Source organism: Stegostoma tigrinum, chromosome 2 (assembly GCF_030684315.1).
Source record: "Stegostoma tigrinum isolate sSteTig4 chromosome 2, sSteTig4.hap1, whole genome shotgun sequence".
NCBI lineage: Eukaryota > Metazoa > Chordata > Chondrichthyes > Orectolobiformes > Stegostomatidae > Stegostoma > Stegostoma tigrinum.
In genome coordinates this window covers 78,595,225-78,613,671 of record NC_081355.1, presented here as the reverse complement: position 1 = coordinate 78,613,671, position 18,447 = coordinate 78,595,225, and the positions used below count along the sequence as shown (strand labels likewise).

General features: G+C 38.7%; 1 protein-coding gene across 7 annotated transcripts in view; it reads left to right on the top strand.

Annotated features, from left to right (window-relative positions):
- Window positions 1-18,447, top strand: part of LOC125464207 (transmembrane protein 106B-like) — a 41,612-nt gene that overhangs the window by 8,821 nt on the left and 14,344 nt on the right. For 2 of the 7 annotated variants that reach the window (XM_048556430.2, XM_048556440.2), the window contains 4 exons: window positions 6,631-6,863; window positions 9,323-9,386; window positions 15,008-15,167; window positions 17,104-17,244. In XM_048556430.2, the coding sequence (XP_048412387.1) occupies window positions 6,644-6,863; window positions 9,323-9,386; window positions 15,008-15,167; window positions 17,104-17,244 (585 nt within the window). In that variant the 5' untranslated portion in view covers window positions 6,631-6,643. Of the gene's footprint in view, window position 1; window positions 201-6,120; window positions 6,518-6,630; window positions 6,864-9,322; window positions 9,387-15,007; window positions 15,168-17,103; window positions 17,245-18,447 lie in introns of those variants that run through there. The other 5 variants (XM_048556419.2, XM_048556448.2, XM_048556399.2 and 2 more) reach the window with 5 other exon arrangements.

Genomic DNA, 18,447 nt, shown 5'->3' with positions numbered 1-18,447 from the left:
GCCGGCCTTCGACGTGCACTGAAAGGTAAACACGGCGGCGGAAGCCGTGCTGCTTGAACCTCTTCTGAAATTAATGAACTCACGCAGCAACAACAACCCATTTCTTCGTCAGCTTCGTGTCGGGCGTCGAACGAAGAGGTCGCCGCTGTGTGGGAGTGAGGTGGGCGGTGGGTAGAGGCGATCAGGCCCGAGGTAAGAAGGTACGGAGGTCTGTTTGGGGAGAGATTTTATCTGAGGCTGCCTCGGCCTGTGGCCCTCGTGCTGGCGGTTGGCCCAGAGACAGCGCGTGAGGGAGATTCCAGAACAATGTCCACGAGCTTCAGCGCAACGGCAAGTCCACCTGCCCCTCACCAGCCCAGTTCTGAAACACCGACTTCCCTGCTCCTCTGATGCTGCCGGACCTGCTCTTTCTTCCAGCTCCACACTGTTGTCCGTCACCAGCCCAGTCGTCTCTACGCACTGGTCTGCGCCATGCAGTGTTTACTGAGTTGGGGTCATTCTGTTAATGCGTTGTCGGCCTTTTTCACACCTGTGGAGCACACTTGTATTTCACACTGAAGTTAATTTATGAGGAATTTGGACTATTATTTTAACGTGCCATATAATAAATTCTGTAAAGTTTCTTTTCGCAATGAATTCCTAAGGCTCCTACTCCTTCCATCCCCCGTGCAATTTTAACGGGGAAAATATGTGATACAGAAATATGATATATAAGTTTATCCCTTTTTTAACCTGCGCAACATTAGCTATCCAAAATAGGGTAGCAAACTACCTCAGAAACAAGAAATGCTTTAGAGGGGAAGGTCATTCCTCTGTTGAATGTGCTCATTTGCGTGACATTCTAGCTCATGGCTAGTCAGTTACTTTCATTCCATTTGTCTCTGCTGTTCCCATATTTATTGATGTCAGTGCTGTACAGAAATCTGTGTCATGAAGGTATTCAGTGACTGAGCTTTCACAGCCCACTAAGGGTATAGAATTCCAATAGTTCACTACTCTCCAAGTGAAGAAATTCTTATCCATTTCAGTCCTTAGAAGGGGCACGTTGATTTAACCAGTAGTCTCCTTATTCTTCGAATGATCCTCTTGTTTCCATTCAAGGGAAACATTGAATCAAAGAGGGCTAGAGCATGGAAACAGACCTTTTGACCCAACTTGCCCGTGCTGCCCAGTTTCACAATTTAAACTAGTCCCATTTGCCTGCATTTGATCAGTATCCCTCTGTACCTATCCTATCCTTGTACCTGTCAAAATGTTTCTTAAATGACAAAATTGTACTCGCTTCCACCACTGTCTCTGGCAGCCAGTTCCAGACAGTCGCTGCCCTCTGTGTGGAAAAATTTGCCTCTCTGTGTCTCCTGTATTTTTGTATCCCCCATTTCACCTGAAACCTCTTCCCTCTAGCATTAGACTCCCTTATCATGGGGAAAAGCTGTTTGCCATCTACCTTTTCTATGCCTGATGCTTTTCAGTCTCCTACGCACCAGGAAAAAAGTCCCAGGCTATCCAACCTGTCCTTGTAACTCATACCTTTCAGTCCAGATAGCATCCTAATAAATCTTTTCCACACTGTTTATAGTTTAATAATATCCTTTCGTTAGTAAAGCGACCAACATCTCTTCTTTACCCAACTAGTCCATCCTTTAAAAAGTTGGCCAGAAGTCAATGCTCCTAACCTTAGAGAGCTTGGAAGTTGCTCAAAACGATTGCTGCTTGTAATTGGATTAACAATTTCAGAATAATAACTTTGACCTTAGAGGCATACACCCACTCTCACAAGCAGATGTACAGATGACAGTATGATACTCAGTTTGTGTAAAGAGCATGTATTCTGACTTACTCCAATATATGCTAGTCAATATTACTGTCTCCCTAATTAGTTAACTAGTCATTGCGATGAGAGTTACCTTTTGAGCAAACTGATCACTTAGGATGTGACCATTCCTCAAAGCAGCTTCTTGTAGTGTTAACGAGATGAATCACCCAAATTGCCTGATGTTTAGGAACTATTGGTGATTATTGACAAATTAGTAATCTTTTTCAACTCACTGTCTTGTTTTTCTCGAATGCATTGATATTTTATTTGTTTATTTTGTTTTGTTGATTGGATTATTTTAGTTCAAGACTCCTAGACCGTAACTTAGAAGTGACCAGCAGAAGGTCATTGTACATGTTGGTACCAATGATGTAGGAAGAGAAAGGGACAAGGTTCATCAGAGAAAATAAGGGTTAAAAAGTAGGTCCTCGAGGGTAGTAATATCTGGATTACTCAACTGCTATGTGCTAATGATATTAGGAACAGGTGGATAGGGCTGATGACTGTGACTGTGTGGCTGAGGACCTGGTGCAAGGGCAGGGATTCACATTTTGGATCATTGGGATGCCTTATACGCATACAAGCTTCTTGGTATCCACCTTGCCTATACCCGTCATGATTTTGTAGACCTCAATCAGGTCCCCCCTCAATCTCCATTTTTCTAATGAAAATAATCCTAATCTACTCAACCTCTCTTCATAGCTAGCGCCCACCATACCAGACAACATCGTGGTGAACCTCCTCTGCACCCTCTCCAAAGCATCCACATCCTTTTGGTAATGTGGCAACCAGAACTATACGTAGTACTGTCAATGTGGCCGAACCAAAGTCTTATACAACTGTAACATGACCTACCAATTCTTGTACTCGATACCCCCGGCCAATGAATGAAAGCATGTCGTACGCCTTCTTGATCACTCTATTGACCTGCGTTGCTACCTTCAGGGAACAATGGACCTGAACACCCAGATCTCTCTGAACATCAATTTTCCCCAGGACTTTTCCATTTACTGTATAGTTTTCTCACGGATTAAATCTTCCAAAATGCATCATCTCGCATTTGCCTGTTATGTTTTCAGGCTGGGTAGATGTAAGTGGGTATCCGTGTTAGATACAAAACTAGACACTGGAAGTCATAAACGAATTGCCCAAAATTTATATAATTGTAACACTTCCACCTTTTTCATTTATTGTAATTTCCAGCATTCTTTTTATTCTTAAACTGTTCAAAATGCTGCAAGATTGTGGTGACACTTGAAGCTTTTCTCTAAAATGCAACTGACGAGTCATTCAAATCAATTTATTCATTTTTACAGTGTATGTATCCATGTATGAAACTTGTATTTTAATCCATTTTAATTTCAAATAATTTGGAGATGTTCATGTTTATTTGTCATCAGTAAATATAGGCACTCTCTTAAACCTCCATCTTAAATAGGTCATCCACGATATTTTGAATTCCTTTAATAAAAACCAAATAACTAGATGCTGTAAATCAGAAACAAAAACAAAAATTACTGGAAAAGCTCAACAGGGCTGGTAGCATCTGTGGAGAGAAATCTGGGTCAACGTTTTGGATCAAATGACCTTTCCTTCGAACTGTTCTGAGGAAGGGTCACTCGACCTGAAACGTTACTCTGATTTCTTTCTGCAGGTGCTGCCAGACCTGCTGAGCTTTTTCAGCAATTTCTGTTTTTGTTATTGTTCTTGTAAATTTCTTTTGTTACATAAACTGTTCCAATTGCTATAGTAAGTGGTTGATCAGTGATGCTCAATCTGTCCTGAAATCTAATCTCCCTGGATTTTGCTTCTTTTTAACTTGTATAAATTTGGTTCTTTTTGTAAAGTAGAGCTCCCCTTGTCCCCTGTAAAAGGAAAACTTTGAAGCGTGTAGAGGGAAAACCTAATAAATGTGGTCTTTTGTAGTGATAAGTTTATAAGGGTCATCAAGTTTACGTTCTGGTGAAAGGTCACAGATTTGAGATGTTAACTGTTGGTTCCATCTCCAGAGATATGGTGATAACCTGACTTTAGCCTTTTCTATTTCTACCAAGCTTTTTGATATCTAGTCTTGTTTGACCTTTTCAGTTATTTTTACACAGGCAGTATTTTTACTCAAAACAAAGACTTTACATATGTTCTTATAATGGGGAATGGGGTCATAGGGGTAGAAAGAGAATGCTTTCCTTTGTGGAAAGCAACGAATTAGGTTTGAAGTACTGGTGAGCGTATTGATAGTAGATGAAATTTAGCTAACGGTATATGTCATGAGTTAGTTGCAATTGATTGCAACCAAGTAAAATGAAATTTTTGAATGCATAAGCTTTTCCCTCAGTCTACTTATTCTCATTGTTTGGAAAAAATACACAGTGAAGTTGACTTTGTGATTTGCGCACTGTCAGCAATATACTATCATACAAAATGCTGCAAAGCATTGTCTGTTTTTCTATCTTTTTAAAAAAGTATTTAGCTGCTGATGGCTTATTCCCCTTGAGCAAATTTTACTATTTAAGCAAGTATAATTACGTTTACATTTTTAAGGTGATACACGTTTGGTGTTAGTAAAGCAAATAATGTGGATGCTGGAAATTTTTGAAATCAAACTAAAAATGGTAGAAATGCTTAGCAGGTCAGATGGTGTCTGTGAAGAGAAAAATGTTTCAAGTCAATAGCCTTTCATCTGAGCTGATTAAAAATTCTAATGAAAGTTTATCATCCTGAACCATCACGACGTTTTCTGTCTTCAGTGATGCTGACTGACGTGTTGAGTATTTCTAACATTTTCTGTTTTGAATAACATTCTCAATTTTTGCCAAGCTAAGACTCGGAAATGTAGAGAATTGAGACTTAAATGTTATGTGTTATATATGCATGTCTTTTTAAGAGTGTTTCTACCCTATCCTTATTTATATTTAAAACTTTTGTTCAAATACTTGTGTGTTCCCATTTTGACCCTTATTTATTATACAGGTAGTTCTCCTACAATATGATAGTTGTGTTCTTGTGCGAACTGTTGCTATTGTAAATCGCATAGAAAATCATGTTATAGAGCAATTGCTATAGAAAATTGCTGTACTGTACAGTAGAAAGTTCACGTTAGCCCACAGCATCCGCTAGTCATCAATGACATTATAGTCAATTCGCATTAACAAATCATACATTATAGCAAAAGTACCTGTACAGGACTTAATCAAACATGGCTATCATCTTCCAGCTGAAGAACATTACCTGCTAAATTAGTTCACTCACTTATCACTCACTCACTTGTGCTTACTGACCTCTGACTCCCGATCAAGCACCATTTTGATTTTGAGACACTTAGACTTGTTTTCAGATATCTTTGGTTTTGCCCCTCCTTGTATATCATCTCGAGTCCATAATTCTTCAACATACCTGTGTTCCTCTAATTCTGACCTCTTGAACATGCCCAGCATTAATTGCTCCACCATTGGTGGCTATGCCTTCAGTTGCCCTGGAACTTAAGCTTTGGAAAGCCTTTCTCATACCTCCCTACCTCGTTAATTCATTTTCGTTAGCTGTATGTTAAAAGCTGTTTTGATTGAGATTTTCGTCTTCTGGCTTGATATCACTTTATGTAATTCAGTGTTATCTTTTGTTTGATAATATTCGTGTAAAGTGCCTTGGCTCAAGGAAAAGTTCTCTGGAAAACTTCAACTAAATTCGGCAGAAGATTTTGAGCTATGTTGATTGATACTTTTCACGCGGTATTGTTCTAATTGTTGTTTAGAAAGTGTTCATTTTAAATTCTTTAAAAATAGTTTTTTACATTAAGGTTTTGAATTCTCATGTGCCACTTTTTGTATTTTCCTTAAAGTGCAGCCACACCAAACTTCTAACCAGATGAAATTAGGATTTGAGCAATTGCTAAGTATCTTCTAGCAAAATATGCTGAAAAAACTCAGACCTTGCCATTTTTATGACCAAAGAAATTCATTTATGCTTTCACAGCCAGTACTGCACCTTCTGTATATTCAGCATGAAATATTATCTGTTACTGTCTACACAGATTCTTCTAGATTTGCTTGAGTTTTTCTAGAAATTACTTTTTATTTCAGATGTCCAGCATCTGCAGTATTTTAAATCTAATTAAATGCTTATTTGGGGAGTATCTGATGTGTTAATACCTCATGTTACAAAGTTGAATGGAGTCACCTGATTTCTAACTCATTGACTTGAGGTATGTTAATAAGAAGGCATGTCATATCTTTCATGTTCTCATATTAAACCAAACTATGTCAAACCATCTAAGTATTTGAAATCAAATTATTTGAATAATTCTGTAGGCGCACATCATCAGTACGGTGATATAAGTTTGAAAATGGATGAAATTCACTTCCTATAAGGAGAATGGAGGATTGGTCTTGAGCATCACAATGCCAGATGTGAGCTTACCAAGGTGGATACAATGGGGAGCACTACGAAACAATGACAAGAGGACAGAGTGGCCTGGGAAGAATTCAACAGATGTTAAATTCTGGACTATTTTGATGTAATTGCTGTACCCTGGCTAAAGTTTCTGACCAGTCTGAGACACAGTAGACCAAACGTTGTACCATATATATCCCGACAGTGGAACAGTTGTCGTGAAGGCTTTCAGTCACAGGAGTGATGCCTCTGCTGTTTTGTTTTTGTACATTCTTTCTAATGTGGCATCAATTTCAATCATGTTTTAACTGAAAGGTCAGTTACAGTGATACAAATAATGATTTTGCTTGCTACTAAACTTCTGTACAGAGTTTCTGACGTCAGTGTGTATGTAAGCTAAATTACATTTAATTCTTTTTCTTCTGAAGAGTTCATTGAACCATGGGGAAAAATCTATCTCGTTTATCGCTGCACAGGCCCATGGGTGAAAGTCATGAATCGTGCACATCAGTCATGGATAGGGACAAACTGGATATTTCAGCTGACCATGACGAAGACTATAGTAGAAATGGGGATGTTTCTCAGTTTCCATATGTGGAGTTCACTGGTCGAGACAGTGTTACCTGTCCAACATGTCAAGGAACAGGAAGAATTCCAAGAGGTGGGTATTTGAGTAATCTCAGCTGCATTTGAGATTTTCATCCAGTTACTATATAATTTTTGTACTGATGAATAACTAACATATTTAATGAAGTGAAACCGTTCACATTAGCAGTAACTAAGAGCATTGGTTGTTTTGATTGGTGATTGTTAAAGCATACAGTTCTATTGTAGATACTTAATCTTAAGCATCAGATGAAGATGCCTTTTGTCATCTCAACACACAGTCTTGGCATTCATTTGTCATTGTCATTACCAGTATTATGAATTTAGTTTTCAAAGATATTATAGAAGTTTTTCAGAGTTCCTGCAGGACTTGACAATCTCTTTTACAATGCATTTAAAGACATACCTCTCTGGTATTTTACATTTGGTTATGTTAAATTGGTATTCATTTATACTAGTTCAGTACATTTTTAAGTTTGGATTCAATTGGAGATTTGTTTACTCAAGGTATCAATTTGAAATTATTTGCTAATTTATTACTATTGCAAAATAACAGTATCATTTAGATAAAACAGAAATTATTTATGAGCAGAAAACCTTAACAGGGCTGATCTAATGCATCTTGTAAAGTTCTAATTTAACCTTTTCATTAAAAGTCAAATTTCACTTGAATAATAAGTCCTTATTTAAACTGCCAACATTCTCTCTTTTGACAATCTCTGCTCTTTTGTCATTTAAAAAATGGATTTTACATGAACCTGTTTTACATAGTCTGTTGCTTCTGATCTCAAGTTTAAGTTGCAGAAAGACACTGGAGAACTGCCGCAAAACTTATAAATAAAAACAGAAAGCTGCTGGCATCTGACCACAGCTCTTGGGTAAGTTTTTTGTTTGAGATCTCCTGGAGAACACCTGCAGCTGGCTAGTTGATTGTCTGATACTCACTTAAATACGGCAAGGTTTCTCTGACAGAAGTAGTGAGGGTCTCTCACCAGCTGCTAGTTAGCTGGTGATGCCCCTGTTGCCTGGATAGAATTCCACCCAATGTTTTGGATCTGTAACTTTTCTTCAGGTCTGCAACTCCCACAGTATTTTGCTTTTGCAATTATTAAATTATTCAGAAAGGACATTTCAGCGGTCATTAAAACAGGTGAAACAATTTTCACTGCAAATGTAAAGACAGCTCAAATGATGAGTTTCCTACCGAATCTTGAGATATTTTTGACAACTTCTGAAATGCCATGCAGTTATGAATAAACCATGACTTCTAAAAGATAAGAAATTGAGTTGTATTAATGTTTTAAGATCTTAACCTTGTCAAGAAAGTAAAGATCGATATATCTCATGAAAACTGACTGTGTCTTTTTGTGTATAAGAATGGGTAAGTAGATTGCAGCCAACCTACGTATACAACCACCAATCTACTTTGATGTTTTATATGTACCTTTATTCAGTGTTTGTGGAATGTACTTGGCCAACAGTAACCAATTACTGTGTGTCATTAGGAACTGTAAGTCAAAAATAATCCATTGGTTTTTGAGTACTTTTGAGATGCGTCAGAATGTAATAAATTACTTCTGCAAAGCTTTAATTCTTGGATGTGTACAGTTCTGGCATGGCTATATTTATTGTCCATCCCTGATGTCCTTATGTTAACGTCTACCTACTTGAAGTGGAGTTGTGTGTAGATCCAATTGGGTACATATGTCCGATACATTTTTTTGGGAGGATGTCCGTAAGCCCCTTGTGTTTTTATTACAATTTGGCCAGCTTTGCGGTTACTGTCTGGTGTTAGCTTACAAATTAACTTGGAAGTTTCTCCTTCCAAATTCCAATTTTAAAAAATCAAATTTACTATCTTAAATAGCAAATTGAGATGGATGAAATGATATTAAATACTACAAAGACACAATCATAAAATGATTTGGACTGAATTTGAAAGGCTGATCTGAGGAAATTTTAGGGAGCAATTGTATGAACTGTTTCTAGTTTGGAGACTGCCAGAATGCGTTCAAGTTTTTGTTTTGAGATGGGATTTTAAGAAGATCTGCGTGTTTTTCTTTCCTTTTAGCTCTGTTTCTTTTATTTCTCTTTTTTTTAAATTCTGGTTTTGTAACCAAGATAGTGCTGGTGAATGGTGACTTTGTGTATTTTTCACTGTACGCTTGTATCCCTATACTTGAGACCATTGTCGTCGTCATCATAGAATCCCTACGGTGTGGAAGCAGGACCTTGTGGCCCAACAAGTCCACACCATCCTCAGCATCTCACCTACACCCATTCCCCACCCCCCATAACCCACCAAATAAACATGTGACAATAAAATCTAATTTTCATTCTAAAGTAGTGCTTTTTTAAAAAAAAAGCTGGGAATATATTAAAAAATGATAAACTAACACATGGTTGAGGATGCACTCTACTCTCTGCTCTTTTGATGGGCTTTATATGTTTGCTTTTAAAGAATATTATCCTATTAGAATTCTACCCTGAATTCAATGTTTTTTCTTCGTATAGATCAAGAAAACCAGCTCGTGGCCTTGATTCCTTATAGCGATCAGCGATTGAGACCAAGGCGAACGTATGTTCTCTTAAAACGTTTAAGAAATAGAGCAAATGTTATGCATAGTTATGTTTTTTGCACATCGATTAACATTCAGTTTTGGCCTGCAGTTTGGCGAGTAGAAATGTAATGGTTGGTCCTGCATTGTCTTTTGAGGTCATGCTTTCTAGCCAATTTCCATAATTTAAGGAAAGCATTTATGTTCTGCCACTGTACTGATACATGAAGGGTACAATTGTTGTGTGCCTGGAGCATGAAGTTGACATTCACTCTGCCACTGGTGTTCATGCAGCTACGTGTTATACTCATAGCTTCCCTTGACTATCCATCCAGCTCACTGTTCTGTCCCACTGTGAGAAAACCAGATGGCTGACAGTAAGATCATAAAACATTTAAGATTATATCAGCTATAATTTGAAAAAGAAACATTTTATTGGTTCTGCATTTAAATAGCTTTAAATTGCTCAATGGTTTGGGTAGTCTAATCATTTCTGGCAGTGATGTCACAGGCACTGCAATTCCTGATTGAGTGCGCCATCTGCAGTTGTGGTGGTAGCAAACACGGCCTTAAGGAATTTTTTTTTTCGATTTGGATTTCTGAATTTGCACATTTGTCAGCAAACCATAATGACTTATCTCCCGTAAGTGCCTGAGTACCATCACATGATCCTGGCTGTGAATTGAAGTCAAAAGATCTTGTCAATTTTCTTAAACTCTGTCAAAAATGAAGGAGATATTTTAAACTGGAGAACCATTCTGCTCAGGCCAGTTACACAAACTACTAGAAGTCATGCCATTCTTGTTTGTGTAGTGAGTGTTGCTGAATTCTTCCTACATGGAGAATTATTGCTGATAATTTACGCATAATTTGGGGAGTTTTTTTTAAATTTACTTTTGGGACTTGTGTTGCTGGCTGGCTAGCATTTATTGTCTGACCCTAGTTGTCCTTGAGGGTGGTGGTGAGCTGCATTCATGAACTGTGGCAGACCACAAGCTATAGGTTGACCCACAATGCCATTAGGATGAGCACGTCCAGAATTTCAACCCAACGACAGTGAAAGAATGGTGATATATTTCCAACTCAGTGGTGAGTTGTATGGAAATGGTCTTGGGCTTGGAATGTGCTATCTGAGCATTTTGGCAGATTTGCCTAGTGCATCTTGTAGATAGAAGCAGTCTGTACTACTGGGCACCAGTGGTGAAGAGAGTGGATGCTTGAGGATGTTATGTTAATCAAGTTGCTTTGTCATGGATCATGTCGAGCTTCTTGAGTGTTTGTTGGAGTTGTACCCATCCAGGAAGTGGGGAGTATTTCATCTCACTCCTGCCTTGTGCCTTGGAGATGGTCAAAGGGTTTTGAGGAGACAAGAGATGAGTTACTTGTTGCAGTATTCCTTGCTTCTGACCTGCTCTTATAGCTACTGTTTTTATAAGCGGCTTCAGTGCAATTTCTGGTCAGTTGTAACCCCAGGATAGTGGAGAATTCAGTGATTCCATGAAATATCGAAGGTCAGTGGTTAGATTTTGTCTCTTGTTGAAGATGGTCATTGCCTGGCATTTGTGTGGTGCATATGTTACTTGCCACTTGTCAGCCCAAGTCTGGATATTGTCATGTCTTGAACATGGACTGCTTCAGTATCTCAGGACTCTCAAATGGTGCTGAGCATTGCGCAATCATCAGTGAACAGCACCGCATTTTACCTTGTGATGGGGAGAAAGTCATTGAAGCAGCTGAAGATGTTTGGGCCGAGGGCACTACACTCAGAGCTCCTGGAGCTGAGATGAGGTGAACTCTAACAATCACAACCAACTTCCTAGGCGAACAGGTATGACTCAGTAGATCAGTAGAGATTTTGTCTCCTGATAGCTGTTGATTCCAGAAGCTGAGAATCAGACATTAAATTTAAACCAATTAATTTTGCTGCAAATTTGATCAAGATAAACCATCCCGGAAGATGAATTTCAACTTGGAAACTAATAAAGCAAAACATTACATGGAATTCACATTTTCTGCGGAAGGGATTGAGATCACCTGAGTTGTATGCTGATAACTTGTTATGCATTCATTTAGTCATGAGAACCAGTTGGGGAATCTTGAACTATGTGATACAGTTACAGTGTAAGAAGACATTCTTTTAAAACTGGCGTACAAAGGAATCTCTTCTCCAAGAGCGTAATGAATGTCTGGAGTTCACTACCCTAGACAGTTGTAGAGGTTAGATTATTAAATATTTTAAGAGAATGTCTCTAGAATATCAGGCAGTTCAGGGCTATATGGAGGTAGTGCATAATAGGATTTGAGGCCTGGCAGATTCACCGTGATCTTATTGAATGGTGATTCAGGCTTGATGGGCAGAATGACCTCCTGCTGTTCCTCTTATTTATTATTTGTGTCTTATGAAATTTGTTCTGCATAGAACACAACGTTGTGTAACTCCTGTAGTATTGTCTTGTGGCTGAGACACTTGAACTTGAACTACCACACTATCTCCCTTTGTACTAAATGGTGCTGTTTTGTGCTTGCTAAATGATAGTCCTTTATAATATATGTTACAGATTCTCAGGTTTCCTGATTCTGATATCTGAACATTATTTACAATATTCACTATTTACAAGGCTGCAATATCAGGACTTCCACTTAGAGTCCGATTCAGTACTTATTAATGTTACTGTCCATCACAGACGTGGTTGGTTGACTACACTGACTGTATTGCACAGAAAGAATAACTGGAGGTGAGGTGATTACATTAATACCAGAAAGCCATCTGTCATTGTGTCATCTGTCTTCAAGGTATAGACCAGTCTTGTCTGGAATCTATGCCATAACACAGCATCCCTCCTCCCTTTGAAGTAAAACCTTTTTGCAATAACACGTTCAAGGATGCATATGTATAATTTGTCTCTCTTCTGCTAGTGACTTAGAACATAGAGCCTGTACTGTTTTTCGGCCCACAATATTGTGCTGAACTTTTAACCTAATCCTAAGGTCTATGTAACCTCCTCCCCTACCTTACACTATCATACATATGCCTATCTAATAGCCACTTAAATGCCCCTAATGAGGCCGACTCCGCTACCCTCTCCGGCAATGCATTCCACGCCCTGACCACCCTCTCAGTAAAGAACCTACCTCTGACGTCTCCCCTATATCTGCCTCCACTCAATTTAAAACTATGTCCCCTCGTAATAGCTTCTTCCACCCGAGAAAAAAGTCTCTGGCTGTCCACTCTATCTATACCTCTGATCATTTTGTACACCTCTGTCAAGTCACCTCTCATCCTTCTTTGGTCTAAAGAGAAAAGCCCTAGCTCTCTCTGCCTTCTTTCATAAGACCTTCCCTCCATTCCAGGCAACATCCTGGTAAATCTCCTCTGCACCTTTTTCCAATGCTTCCTCATCTTCCCTGTTATGAGATGGCCAGAACTAGACACAATACTCCAGATGTGGCCGAACCAGGCTTTTGTATGGTTGGTGCATAATTTGAAGCTCTTGAACTCAGCCCCTCTATTAATGAAAGCTAACACACCATACACCTTCTTAATAACTTTATCCACCTGGGTGGTAGCTTTCAGGGAACTGTGGACATGAACCCTGAGATCCCTCCGCTCCTCCACACTGCCAAGCATCTTTCCATTAAAAATGTATTCTGCTTTCAAGTTTGTCCTACCAAAATTAATCGCCTCACACTTTTCAGGGTTAAGCTCCATCTGCCACTTCTCAGCCCAGCTTTGCATCCTGTCAATGTCCCTTTGTAACCTAGACAGCCCTCTGCACTATCCACAACTCGAACCACCTTCTGTATTGACTGCAAACTTACTAATCCACCCTTCTACTCCTTCATCCAAATCATTTACAAATATCACAAATATAAGACTACCCTGAACAGATCCTTATGGTACACCATTCGTAACTGAGCACCGTGTTGAATATTTTCCATCCACTACCACTCTTTGTCTTCTAAGGGTCAGCCAGTTATGAATCCAATCTGCCACATTTCCCCCATCCCATGCCTCTTACCTTCTGCATGAGCTTACCATGGGGAACCTTATCCAATGCCTTACTTAAACCCACGTATACCACATCCACTGCTCTTTCTTTGTCCACATGTTTGGTCACCTCTTCAAAGAATTCAGTAAGGTTTGTGAGGCATGATCCACCTCTCACACATGGTTGTATGACATGATATCCTGATCAATGCCCTCCATAATGTTGGGCCAGTGTATAAATTCATGCACGAACCTTTTGAATTTTCTGCATCCACGTGACCTGTATGAATATGGTCTAGCGTATCTTGACATAGAGCTTGCAGCGTTAAGACTTGTTTGCTATTTGAAGGTTAAATTGTGGGCAAGTCATTATTTATCTGTAAATGGCCAGAGAGAATGTAACACCTTGGGCATCTGTTGGATGCATGCAGGCCACTGCTGGTTGATCTGTTTGAGCTATTGCTGCTGGTCATCATGACAGTGCTTACTAGATTTGTTCTGCTTGGCGGTCACCAGAATGATTGGGTTCGATCGATGCTAAGACTATCTTCGGTGTTGTGCACTTTTTGACCAACTTTAATTTTTCAGTTTAGGCATTTTTTTTTTCCCTGTCTTTTATTTCAGTAGGATCAGGTCTAATTACCAGTTGATGGGTAGGTTGAATTGAACAACTTGAATTGCCTCATGTTTAAGTGACCTTTTTTAGTGTTTAAAATTAAGTCCATGTTCCTTTGACACTGTCAAAAATGGATGGAATTTTGTGTCTGTTATCTACTGATTTGTTAAAAGACTTTTCTTTAAATAACTGATATTGAGACAGAACATTAAATATGTTCCAACCCATAGATAAGCATTTGCTTTCTATCCTTTGCCCTTTAAAATACTGTTGTAAAAATCTGCATTGCAGTGTAGTTTTGTTTTGTGCTTATGGCTTCTCAACTCTTGTTTGTAAATAGTACATTGCTGCTTTACAAAAGTGTCTTAGTTTTGTCAATTTTCTGTTGTCTTATGCTTTGAATTTTGCAACCAATGTATTTTTTTTGATAATTTCCACAAAAAATACCATACGCATGGCAGGAAGCTTACATTTCAATCTCTCAAAAGTGAGCTAACTACAATATTGTAATCCTACTGTGGCTACCACAGTCCCATTTTGTAGTTTACTACAAGATAGTCCACACAATACATACCATTTAATAGTTCGATTCTGTGAGTGAGCTATATGAAGTTCATTAACCATACCAACAATTCACGTTGCTGTGACGTCACAATCCAGGTCACTCTTGTCAAAACATACTTGATGGACAAAAAAGATTTCTTAGGGTATTTTAAGCAGTCTGTGTGAGTTCAGCGACCAGATTGGAATCACAGGGTAACAGATAATACAAGTCGTTTAATGCCTTGCTGAGACCATATTAAATATATATATATATATATATATATATATAATGGATTTATACATGGATACTTGGAACAAAGAAAGGCACAATTACTTCCTGAAGGATATACAGCACAAGCAATCTGGTCGATTGGTGATAGATTGAATATGTCAGACGATACAGAGCATTAATTTGATTTACTCCAGTTGGTGACCACCACAACTTCTTGTGTGCTGTTTCTTTTAATGTATTTAAACTCTTTTATGTCTTGCAGGAAACTGTATGTGACCTCATCAGTAGTCCTTTGTTTGCTACTTTCTGGACTAGCAGTATTTTTTCTTTTCCCACGATCTATTGATGTGAGTTACGTTGGTGTGAAGTCCATTTATGTCAGTTATGACCAAATCCACCGGGTTGTTTATCTCAACATCACGGTAAGCCCTGAACTGTTAAATTGGTAAAATCTGATGAACAATTTTTTAAAGGAGATTTACAATGTATGTAGTTCCATGGAGTGTTCTATTATGCTCTTCCTGGTAATTATTTAAATGACAAGACATATCTTGACTCTTTCACTTAATGTCAAGATAAGGTGTTCTTGATCACGTTGTTACAGCTTGCATTTAAATTTTCAAATTCCTTGTCAGATAATGGAGATTTAATATTTAGAATGTTTTTCAAAAGATTTTTCCTCTTCTAATTTTTTTTTTACAACAGGGTAGCCTTCTTTGTTTCTTCATTGCAAAAAAACGTCAGTCTGTCCTTTCATACTTTTGGTTGGAAGAATGCGCTATTGATCACTTCCGCTCCTTTGTTTTTAAACAGATCTTCCCCTTAACTTTGGGAATGCTCCAGTGCTGTGAATATCTAGATTAAGGCTTTGTTGTGTTCAAGAGCAACTATGTTGTCTCGAATTTCTTGAAAAGTTGATGTAACCCATTTCTTTTGTCAGTAATTTACCGCATGACCAATCTGGTTGTTTTGCTGCGGTTAGCTGGACTGGTAGTTGATTCAAAAAGTGTTGCTTGTTAGCACTCCGCACTGTTGCAAAGGAGTATGGCATCAACATCATTTGAGGGTTTCTACATAATGTTTAAACTTCGATATCCAAACTGAACTAGTATTTCACAAAAGCTAGCCCACCCAATCCCTTTCCAAATCTGTATTCTCCTTAATCCCAGGAAAAAAAAATGTTGGAGAATATTGTAAGAAATTTTTGACATACAATTTAGTTGTTCCCTGTGAAATAAACAACTTAGTGGTTGGTACTAGCCTTCAGTCATAATTATCTTCGTTATTCATGTTGGGCAATTTGCTGTTTATGTGCTCTTTGTAGAGTTCTGCCAGGTTGTATTTGGAGGTCTGTGAAACCTTTGTTTAAGGAGGCAACAACATCGGAATTTTCTGGGATTTGTGGCTTGATTGGTATTTATGAAGACAGAGTTTTTATTAAAATATTTTTTGTGCCACCCATGGAGTTACTTAGTTCCTTGACGGGTGTTGAAATTATTGCACCACCATGTCTAGTACTGAGATTGCTTTCCCCTTACATCAAAGGAAATGAAATTACAATGAAGAATGGTAGCACTGGGTTGACTATTTCTTTTCCTAAGCTAAGAAGCAATGAATCTTGCAAGAGCTTCAGATGAGAGACAGTAAATTTCAGACAGAGACGCTTGCCACATTGGCATCAGGGCAATTTAAGACACAGAATTTACATTTAACAAAAAAAAGGTCAATATCTAGTTAAAATGCACCTTGCTTCCCACTGATTCTAGCAGCTATTGTAGGCTTGTCACTTCCTTTTAACTTTTGTGCAAGAAACCTCCTAAATCTATGCTTTTTATCCCTGCAACCAGGTTGCCTCGTGCTCTGATGTTCTTTGTCACATTTTTATCAACTTATTTCATCTGTCTAGATGTTTTCCAATCACCCTGTTTAGGGATATTATTACACACCTCTGGAGCAGGTAGAACTTGAGCCTAAAGCTCCTGATCCAGAGATAGGAGTGTAACTACTGTATCATCAGAGTCCTTGTTTCACTCTATCTGAAATTAAGCATTAACTTGCCAGTTGAGATGACAACCTAAAGAGAGATCCATAGACAGTCCATTGTTATGTTTGACAAGTTATGTTTACCTAACAAGCCAGTCCTTGTGTCTCGCTGCTTATCATTCCCACTTGCATGTAGGCATCCCATTCCAATTCCAAATACTATGATTTAAAAATATGGAATTTAAAATGTGATTGTAGAGAAAGTTGAAATGCTAATGGCTTTCAGTAACAGAAGTGCAAAGTTGTAAGTTTTGTGTATTTTAAGGATCTATTGAAGTGAAGTTGGTTTTGATACTGTCGTTTTGTCCTTTGCAGAGCACTTTAAATATTACCAATAACAACTATTATTCAGTAAATGTAGCAAACATTAGCGCTCAAGTGCAGTTTTCAAAAACAGTTATTGGGAAATCACGGATAAGCAATATTACAAAAATTGGACCTCTCGATATGAAACAGGTAATCTTCAATAAAACTTCTCTTTTTACAATGTTCTTGATAATACTCTATCCTTTCGAAACAAAAGAAAGAAATTTAGTTGATTTGCTTTACCATTTCCCTAAAGTGTGTCGAATTTGTTGTTGGAAAAAAAGTTCGATTAATCTGCAGTGCGTGTTACAATTGGCAATTCCTTTTTTAGGGCAGTCAAGATGCTGGCTGTCCTTTCTGTTTGAAACATTTTTGTACATGCTGCTTTATTTTGGAAGGACGTTATATTAGTTACATTTGGTGAGGTGGAATCAGTTACTCCATTCAGAATCTACTGGCATCTGACAATGGCACGGGAAACCATTCATCTATGGGGAGTTGAAACGGTGTCTTGGTGGTTCGCACTGCTGCCTCACAGCACCAGGCACCCGGGTTTGACTCCAGCCTTGGGCTACTGTTTGTGTGGAGTTTGTGTTCTCCTCGTGCCTGTGTGGGTTTCCTCTGGGTGTTCCAGTTTCCTCCCACAGTCCAAAGATGTGCAGGCTAGGAGGATTGGCCATGCTAAATTGCCCATTGTGTTCAGGATTGTGAAGATTAGGTGTGTTGGCTATGGGAAATGCAGGGTTATGGGGGGGGATGGATCTGGGTGGGGTGCTGTTCAGAGGGTCAGTATGGACATATTAGACCAAAGGGCCTGTTTCCACATTGTAGGGAATCTATGAATGTAATGGAGGAGAGGACAGTGTAGTGTGTGGGTTTGATACTGTTCTTTGCAGTTTTAGTGAGAGTCCAAAGAGCTATGTTGTCAGCTCAGTGCTAAGGTTCAGGACATCAGCTCACCCACAGGGAAGGAGTTGATCCAGTTGTATCCTGTATGAGGCTAACAGTGATAGAAGGCAGGATGAGGCAAGGGTTTCAGCATGGGCACATTGAGGTGTTTTGTCAGTATTCTTTGATTCACTACCTTTCCCCAAATTTGATCCATTAGATCCACTATTTTTTTTAAAAACTCTTTCAACTTTGTTAATTGTGCAATTTTCTGGAACACTGGCCCTAGCCCTGTTCCGCTATAGACTATCTTGAATAATTGATCCCACTTTCCCTAGGACTGGTAGTTCTTTGGTAAATTTTGGTAATGCAATGCATCTTGTATATAGTACCCACTGCTGCCACTGAGCATTGATGGTGGAGGGCGTGGGTGTTTGTGGATGTGGTCCCAATCATGCTGGCTGC